Here is a 10,179-nt window from a genome sequence, read left to right on the forward strand (position 1 = left end):
CTAAATATTCTTTCTCTCACAAACTGTTACAGATTAAAGACAATGTTGAGTATAAGAAATAAATTTCTTGGCTGGGTGTGGTGACTCACATCTGTAATCCCAGCACTTTGGGAGGTCAAGGCAGGTGGATCACTTGAACCTAGGAGTTTGAGACCAGCCTGGGCAATATAGTGAAACCGTCTCTACAAAAAATACAAAAATTAGCTGGGTGTAGTGGTGCATGCCTATAGTTCCAGCTACTTAGGAGACTGAAATGGGAAGACTGATTGAACCCAGGAGGCAGAGGTTGCAGTGAGCTTAGATTGTACCACTGTACTCCAGCCTGGGCAACAGAATGAAACCATGCCTCAAACAAACAAACAAACAAAAAATAAAGACATTTATTAGAGTACAAAAACCACATATTTCTGAAGACAAGCTTGCCAAAACCCAAGAAAGAAAACAGGATTATCAAAATGGTGTATCACAACCTTCTATATTATAGAGTATATTCTTGTTCAAACATCAAAAACATCGTCTCAATAGCATGAATAAAAAATATAAACAAATATTTGCTGCTCTTTTCTTAATTAATCTGTAGTCTCTACAAAATGCTAAGCAATGAAAGAATTGGAGACAAGCACTTTATAGATGTTTTTAGCTTTCCACATATTTAAATTAAAAGGCACAATAAAGTATATTATGGAAGCAAGATAATACTTGCCTCTTAACATGCTTGGCTAAAGTCTTCTTGCTTGCATGAAGTTTATTACAATAAGGGCACTTGTGCTCCTTCTTATGAAATTCTGTTTCATTACTGTGCTTCTTTCTGTGAACAGTTAGGTTAGACTTTGTCGAATAGCGTTGGTGACAGATATCACACTCAAAGGGCTTCTCACCTGTGTGAACACGGGTGTGGCTCTCATATTTTCCTATAAAAAAGAAAAATTAAATTTAAAGTTAGTACATTTGTTACACTGTGGTTGTAATAAAACCTCATGATTTAGCAAACTTAATATACACACCCAAATCCACACACAAAGCTAGAAAGTTTACCTAAATTTCTACCTCTGAGCTTACTGTTCAAAGTATATACTTTTCCTCAAAAACTTGAGTCATTAAAAAATATTCATGATCACATATTTAAAAAATTATGAGTTTGATACATTTTCTGAAAACTGTTGACAAATTCTCTGAACCTTAATTTTTGAAATGTATTTTTAAATTTAAAATTAACTTTTTGCAAAAGATCAGTTCATCATTTAAGATTTATTATGTTTAAATTTTATGTATATCTGTGGGTCCATACACCTGGATATGAATACTGGTTCTCTAAATAGAGGACTATGTGACCTTGGACAGGTAACCTCTATATACCTCAAATCTTCCTCATTTGAAAAAGTAGAGTAATAACAGAATTTACCTAATAGAACTGTTACAATAATAAACAAATTCATATACATAATGAACTTACAACAGTGTTGGACACATAAGTTATCGATATTGTCTATTATTATTACTGCGTAATCTGTGCACTGTGAATGTGCACATCTAATAATTTGAATTAGAAATTTCAAAGAATTATATTTCTAAGCAAAAGGCAATAAAATAGGGGAAAAAATTAACAACATGAAAGGTAACTTTTAATTAAAAACTCAGCTTTGCTCTCCCCTGAAAAATAAATGTATAAATAAATATTTCTTTAGGTGAAAATTAATATGAAAGTATAGCATTTCAGTCATATACTTTTAAAAGGATACATCCTACATATAACATGAAAATTATGAAAAGTCCAAAATATTCCAAGGCCACTGAAGAAAAGATATAATCATAATACCTAATAAAATAAAATAAATTCACTAATTTAGTAAATATATCAATATGCAACTGATTTTATTAAGCAAGTAATATATTATCTAAAAATTAATTTCATTGCACTTATCACAAAAAGCTGAGGAAGGGAAACCAAGGTATTTTCCTTAAGGTAAGGGGAAGGATGTCAATCATAAGCAAAGAAAACAGAAGTATGATGAAAAATTAGGTATCTAGGTGTAGAACATAGAATGGTCTATGCATATTTTATATGCACATAGGCAGAAAACTCAGTCAATATTTAGGCATCTCCTAAATGATCTGTGTGATTTTAATTAAGCTAATAAATTAACTTCTCTTGAGTTACTAATACTTCATGGAGTTGTGAGAAGTAAATAAATTAACAAATACACACAACAACACTTAAAACATCCCAGCGCAGCCAGGCACAGTGGCTCATGCCTGTACTCTCAGCACTTTGGGAGGCTGAGGCTGGCAGAACACTTGAGGTCATGAGTTTGAGACCTAGCCAGCATGGCAAAACCCGAACTCTACCAAAAAAAAAAAAAAAAAAAAACAAACTCAGCACATAGGAAGCACTAATACATATTAACTGTTATTACTGTTATCATGTGTGTTACTAGTCATAATATGGACATGTAGGTATACCTCAAATATAAATATGAATACATCTGATTTATGAATATCTGTTATAACAAATCAAACTGGGGTTTCAGCTCTCTGATAACATTGGATACACTTGGCTCTTTCCCCCGCCACGGCTAAAATTGCCTAGTATCTCAGTTCCCTCTCTGCTACTGGTATAGTATAACCAACCATTTACACATGCGTATACACACCCTACCACCACCACCTCCCCTGATGTATTCAAAGAATCAGATCAAATACTGGGAAAAGACAGAGGTCACTACATGGATGTTAAGGATTCCTTGATTGTGAAAGTTTTCACATTTCAGTGTTAACTTACCTTTTAAATTATGTAGATAATAAGACTTATATTTAAACAAATATAAACAAATCAAAAGTATACAGTCTGATTTTTTAATAACTAAACATGTTAGTGATTTTTGGAACAGGCCCATTCTTAACTAGGGATTGACTGTGCATGTTTAGCAGATTCTCAAGATTGAGAGATAACTTATCAATCTCCTAACGCTTAGATCTCAATGAAAGTAGCAGCATAATAAAAATCTTGAAGTATGAAATTTTTTTCAACAAATCATTTACTTGCTATGAAAATGCCTTTGCTGGAAAGATGTTAAATTAACAATTAGCAGCATGTTTCCTATATTTAAAATCAAGAATTTCTTCCATGCATGCAAATAAAAATTAAGTTACTTACAGCTGAATACTTAAGTCATTGAAATGACAGTTAAATTACAAATTAAAATCACTTTCACTATTAAGCTTCCATTTCCCTACAGACCAGGAGAGAGAAGGATTTAGCAAGAAAATGAAAAAAAGAAGAAAGTTTGGGAATTTAAACTGAACTAGCCAAAATTAGATAAACCTAATGATTTTTTAAAAAACCATTTTAAAGAAATTCAGCAAAGTCAAAAAGACCAGTGATGATACAGAAATTTCAATAAGTTAAAAAATTTTTTAGTTATTAATTCAAATTTTATGCACATAGGCTTTCAACAGTTTGTTATTTCCATGGATTTGAATTTCTGAGCAAGAACAGGAGAGAGAACTTTTGAGGGAATGCTGGGCCCAGAAGAGCCAGGTAGATTTCTAGAGACTAGCGGAAAAAGAAATGTTACTCTTTGATTTTCATGTTTAAATCATCTGGTAGGTTTTTTTCTTTTTTCTTTTCTTTTTTTTTTTTTGGCGGGGGGGAGGGCACTCTTCAGCACAAACAATGAACATTTTCAACTGTTTTTCTACTTTTATAAAGTGTGGCATTCAATAATAATGTATAAATCAAAATGTTCACTTTAAATTGATCAAAGTTTAAAATTAAAAAATAGTATTCCTTCATGGAATATTAAACTACACCTAAGCATTCCTGATTGTCAACAGAAAAATACATAAGATTTTATAACATAAGAAATTTTATCCATAGCATTTTTCTGAACTGAATCCCAATACGAATCATGTCTCAAATCAAAAGTCATAAATTAAAGATATTTTCACATGAACAAACTTGACCTTGTACAGAATTTATTCCCATGTGGGTCATACAAAATTACCAATGTTAGATTTTGTATGCAGTTTTTACAAAGAGAAATATCAGCAAATGAGTTCATTATATATTTGACATTGCTAAATCTTAAAATGTACCTTGAAATATTCATTCATATGGGATACTGTAAAGAATATGTAATTAAAATAGCCTCAGAGAGTTGTGCCATCTTTATAATCCTTTTCTATTAAGAACCAAATGGAATTTCTGCAGGACCGACTAGTCACATTTTTTTTAAAGGTATAAAACATGTTCTACCTCTAGAAGAGATTGTGAATTTAATCTAAAGAAAGATTTTAGTTGTCTGTGGAAACAATAAAAAAGATGAATTACCCAAATTTTCTCTCTCATCCCATCTGTCATCTCCCTATTTTTGCCTATTTATCCACTAGGTTTTTGGTATAAGGGCAAAGGTCAAAGGACTCTTATTTACATGATAATTTGATCAGAAGAGGACAGCCGGTAGCCTAAGGAAAAATATAACTGGAAGAAAGGGTAAAAGATGCAAAATAATGGAATCAAATTAGTAAGTTACATATTGTGGAACTAATGGTTCTAGCAGAAGGTCTCAAAGCTTACACACCTCTCATAAACCCACCCCAAAGAAGCCAAGTTAGAAGCTTAAAGGAGCCTAATTGGCTTCTTACAAGGCCAAAGTCAAGTCAGATACAACTTATCAACTTAGTTCAAATAAACAAGTGCTTACTAAAAATTTATTTAAAATGACATGAGATGCTACAAAGAACAGCAGCCAAGAGTAAGATAAACCTCCAGGCTCACAATCTCAGACAGGTAAACAACCAAAAATCTGGGTGCCATTTTAAAATTCTTCGAAAGGAATGTGGATGATACAAGAATAATGGGAAGATGGCCCTCGAACTGCTTTGTGTGTGTGTTTTTTAAAATAAACTGTAATTCTAATAAAGATAGTAAGAAAGGACACTTAAGACACATGGGTCTTCTACACATTCTTTTCATTCTACCCATCACCAGTCCACTTAGTTGGCATTCAATGTATTATAACTCTCTGCTTTACTCTCATTCCACACCCCACTCCCAATGCCACTCATCTTCCAAGTCTAAGCTACATTATCATTCTGGTTCTTCGTTATATGCTCCTTCTTGTCTCCCTGGCTCTTTTCTCATCCCTTTTTCCAATTTCCCTCTCCACACTGAAGCCACCATGATCTTTCTAAAATTATTATAGGCCATGGTTTCCACTGTAAAATTCTTTTCAACAGTTCCTATCACCTACTGGATGAAGTCCAGTCTAATTAAATTAGATTGTCCAAAGTATACTCCTCTGTAGAGCATACAAGCCCTTCAAAAATATGATCACCACTTTCTTGCCCTCCTTCATCTCCTGTTATTTTCACTTTGCCTCCATTACCACCTTGAAACCACTCATATTCAAGCAATTTCCAGAATACAACATACCTCAATGCCTTTGCGCATGCTGGTCCTTCTGTCTTGTAAATAGCTCCCTATTCTTTGAGTATCAGCTCAAATACTGTATGCTCTGAGAAACTACTCCTGATTTCCTTAGTCTTCTGTACTTATCCTGATAAGATTATCTTAATTGTAATATGATTGCATTTTTGCATATATCCATTAAACTCTTAAAATTCTTGATGATAGAGAATATATCATTTCATATTTGTTTAATAATGTTTGGCAGCTTAGATACAAAATGCCCTCCTCTTAGTAAATCAGCACCTCAATCTTGAGCAGTGTTTTCCCCCATTGTCCAGAAAACTCTAGTTTCCTAGGACGCTCAAAGAAGTACTTCCAAAGTGTCTTATGGTAAAACAATTTAAGGAAATGCTAGATTAAGCAAAATCAACAGGTTTCTTTACTAGAGAATCAGGCAGTTAATATAGCCTGTGAATTATACAGTTCCGAATCTTACTTGAACACAGAACCCTTCTCTTATATAACATGTCACGGGACTAGTGTTCAGTAGGACAGTTTGAGATATTCCTGTTGGACCTACAACACCATTTGTGAACTCACCCCTATTCATTCATCTCCAAGTCAAATTAAGACAATAAAGGCAGAATACAGGAAGCATGCACTAAGAGTACAGTCTAACAAGTCTATTAGAAAGATGAATGCTCTCAAATTCTTCCACCCAAAAAGCTGTTCTCACCTCTATACATATCTTCACAGTACTTGTTACAGCTCTACAACAGCATTTTATCCAGTCTAACTTTAACAACTTACTTGTATACATATGCTCTTCAAATTGATTGTTACTGAAGAAGTTATTTTATTCATGTTTGCACACAGCCTCACAGTTAAAATATTAGTAATTATTAATTAGATTGTCCACAGTATTCTGATTCAGAGAAAACTATTCCAAAAGATATTATAAAAGGCAAAAAGTAGTTACCACTGTTATGTCAGTGTATAATACAGTATATTTTTATAGCAAATGATCACCAATTCCTTATAAAACCAATTTCCACTTATATCAATAACATAAGTAAGTTAACACTGTAAGACATATGGGGATATATTAAACTGGGTAATTTTACCAGGTCAAATTGCACTGATTGTGTTTTTATCATTATATGTGGTACAATATTTCAGGATTTCATAACTTCAGTTTACATGGAAGCTTAATTGTTGCAATTTAAAAGTTCACATTAGAACAGTTCATATAAGACACTTTCAAAAATCATCTTACCTGGAAAATATTAGACATCCTGAAATTAAACATGTGCTGACATAAAACTTAAAGTGATAGAATACATTTCCTACAAATTATTTTCTAGTAGAAAAAATGATTTATTCATTATTATAAAAACCAAAGCTTCTTGGCCTTTTGGCTAAGGTCATATGTATTATATAACCAGAGTGCTACTAAGACACTTCCTAAAGTCTCTATCTACAGTATTAAATTACATTCATTTCAATTTTATCATTCACTATAGTTTAATCTAAAACATCCCCTTTCTAAATAGTGCTAGATACTGGAAAAGTGACAACATTTATAACTCATGTATTACCATGCATGGGGGAAAGAGTATACAAATTATTAAATCTAATATCATCTAATTTTCTTTAATGACTTAAAAATAGTACTTATCACTGGAATTAAACTGGCATATAAATCAAAGCTCTACATAATAATTATTGATACTCCGGAGTCTTTCATATCAAATATATGATCTAATGATGTGTCACTGGGACATGAAGAAAAGTAAAGGCTAATATAAATACTTAGATTAATTCCTGAATCACAACAAATTTAAAGTAACAGGATAAACACTGTTGAAAACCAAAATATTGTCCCTACTTAAGCTGTCTTTTTATAAGCAGTCTTTTAAAAAGTCACTTTCCAAGTTGTTTTTATTTATTTATTTAAAATATCCATGAAAAGTTATTAGATATAGAAAACAAATTTTCTTACCTATTCGGTCAAATGTTTTATCACATTTAGGACACTGCAATATTTTTTTGTTGCTGTTCTGAATGACCACTGGAGTTAACCCCTCGTTAATATTTCCTATAGAATCACCAGCCTCAGGTTCTTCTTCTGCATCATTATGATCTTTTTCACTTTGTTCAATGTCAGAGTATTCATCTGACATCTCTTCCTCTAGCTCATCTTCTTCAGCATTATATTCACTTCCAGGATCCTCAGAATCATTTCTATCTGACTTTTCCTTATCAAAATTTTCTTGATTCAAATTGTCTGACCCATCACCACTTTCCTGTTCATCATCACTGGTGTCATCAAACTTAACAGGGCATTTCCGATTCCTTTTTGATCTTCTTGCAGAGAAACTTCTCTCCAGCATTTTTAACCCATGTTTTTTCCCTAATAAAAGGGACCTATGGTTTTTAGCCAAATGATTCTCTAAAGACTTTTTATAACAAAAATGTCTACTACAGAATTTGCACTGATGATTATTTGATAGTCTTCCAGTTAATTCATTTAGTGTTTCTTCTGGTGATGACTTTTCAGTTAGTTCTGTCTGAAAAGGGGCAACATTTTCGTTATTTAACAACTTCACTGCATCTATAATGTCCAAAAATTTTGCAGCCTCTAAAACAAGAGGTATTTCATATTTGTACACAAAAAATTCTGATGTGTAAAGAAATTCCAGCAAATGCTGAAAAACTGAATGTGTTACATGATCCAGGGTGACAACATCAGTGCTTGGATTTTTGCTCAAACACGCATGAAAATAACTACTGCCAACAGCAACGACTACTTTATGTGCACTAAATTCTTTTCCTTCCACTATGATAAGTAAATCACAAAAAGATGGTTGCTTCTGCCTATCATCATTTAAATATTTTAGCAAATTCTTATTATACTGCAAAGAACTCAAAAGCTTTCTCTGATCAGGAGAGGGAGGAAGTTCCTGATAACAGTGAAGAGCTTCAGGAGTTGGTCTTTCTGTAGAATGAGTATAGGTCACTTGGTCACACTCCACTGCAACATTTCCTTCTGAAGAATCTTTATGATAGCCTAGATGGATCTTCTCAAGATTTGAAGTAACCTTTCTCCTTTTCTTCATTGCAGTACAGCAATTTCAGAACAAGAAACTTCATAAGTATCTTAAGAGATTTATAAAGGAAAACTAGATTGTCTTGGATAACAGCTTCTGAAGGGGCGTGCCCAAGGGTTTCATGGTCTGCAAAAGAGTGAGAACCACGTAAAATAACTCATGGCAAAGCAATGCTAAATCAGCCAAAGGCAATCATCAACTAATTCTTTCTAATTCTCACTAAATGATGATAAAGTCACAGCTTACACTCATTCGTGGCAAATCTTGGGGCGGAGAACAAGTAGGGCCGCGTTTAGAAAAGACAGCCAACAAAAGAATAATTTTAAAGGAACCCAGGCACACCTTCCAGGCCTGATTCACGAACAGGGTGTAAATCACCGGACAGAAAAGGGAGAGATCTTCAAGATCGTTGACAGTGCGGGTTGAGGAGGCTGTAGTGGTTTAGGGGCGCTGGGATGGTGACAATAAGGCCGTCGCGGCCGCGTGATCCCAGTCTCTTCATTAACATGCTTTCCCCGGGCGGGCAAGCCACAGCTCTTCAGGAATAGAGAGCGTCTCTCGGCCAAAGCCACCCCGTGAGAGACGGCCCCAGTAGGGGCGCAGAATAGAAGTGGGGTCAACCAGAGGGACGACTAAAGGAAGCAGAAGAGCTTTCCCAGGCCCTGACGAGGCGGAGAATGCACTTGCAGACGGCGATCCCGCTACCCTTCCCACCCAGTTTCCCTGGGAAAACGCCCCGCAGATCTATTACCGGGAACCCAGGGCTCCCCCGCTGGCTCCCAGCAGCTGAGCTCCACTCTGGGCGCGCTCGCTCCAGCGCCTACCCACTTCCGGGTTCAGCCCCCCACCTCACCCCCCTCCCCTCCGCTCCTTCCCCTCCCAGAGCCCCGCCGCCTCCGCAGCCACAGAACACGTCAACCGCTCGCGCAGCCTCCAAACCCTCCTGAGAGACCGGCGCGCGGCCCTGCACGAACTAGTACGCATGTGCGCGCACACAGCTTCACGCATGCTCTGTACGTTCCCCGTGCTCCCTTGGAGACCCTACCTACGCCCGGAATCCGTTTCTCCGGGTTTTCACAGTGGCTCGGTGGCCTGTTCTGATCCAAACCGCGAGGCTGTGCAAAGGGAGGGCAAGGGGAGAGAGGCGGATTGACGCAGAGTTTAGAATTAGTTTGCCGAGGTGCAATTGATCGATGGATTTCATCCTCAATGTTATACTTAATAGTTTGTAATCAACCAAACAGCAACTGCCGGAAGCCAGTCCCGGCTAACATACTGGCATGCACTAAACAACCGATGGATGTTGATCTCATTTCGTTATTTTTCTGATATAAACGGCTAAATCTAAACGCGATCACTAAGAAAAAAATTTTTATACCTATCATTGTACGCAGAAAAATGTGTGTGTGTGTATATATATATATATATATATATATATATATGCGTAAAGCTGATAGGACAGGAAAGGAAGCCGAACCAAAAAGTAAAGAAAAATCCACAAGGACAATTTTTGGAGCTAGTGCCTGAGATCTTGCATTTCTAAGGGTCCCAGGGGGTGCTGATATCATTGGTCTGAGGACAGTATTATGAAGAGCAAGGTCCTAGACGGTGTAATTTTGCAGACATAAGGAATATAAGATGAAGGCTGAGATAAAATAG

General features: G+C 35.5%; 1 protein-coding gene across 3 annotated transcripts in view; it reads right to left on the reverse strand.

Annotated features, from left to right (window-relative positions):
* ZBTB41 (zinc finger and BTB domain containing 41) overlaps positions 1 to 9,408 on the reverse strand; it is a 54,168-nt gene extending 44,760 nt beyond the window's left edge. Inside the window, exons 1-3 of one of the 3 annotated variants that reach the window (XM_017506055.1) lie at positions 9,272 to 9,408; positions 7,413 to 8,646; positions 704 to 911 (exon numbers count right to left, since the gene is read on the reverse strand). In XM_017506055.1, the coding sequence (XP_017361544.1) occupies positions 704 to 911; positions 7,413 to 8,529 (1,325 nt within the window). In that variant the 5' untranslated portion in view covers positions 8,530 to 8,646; positions 9,272 to 9,408. Of the gene's footprint in view, positions 1 to 703; positions 912 to 7,412; positions 8,647 to 8,766; positions 9,229 to 9,271 lie in introns of those variants that run through there. The other 2 variants (XM_037730475.1, XM_037730474.1) reach the window with 2 other exon arrangements.
* Positions 9,409 to 10,179: the final 771 nt, after the last annotated feature.

The sequence above is a fragment of the Cebus imitator genome, unplaced genomic scaffold, assembly GCF_001604975.1.
Source record: "Cebus imitator isolate Cc_AM_T3 unplaced genomic scaffold, Cebus_imitator-1.0 Scaffold347, whole genome shotgun sequence".
NCBI classification, from domain to species: Eukaryota; Metazoa; Chordata; class Mammalia; order Primates; family Cebidae; genus Cebus; species Cebus imitator.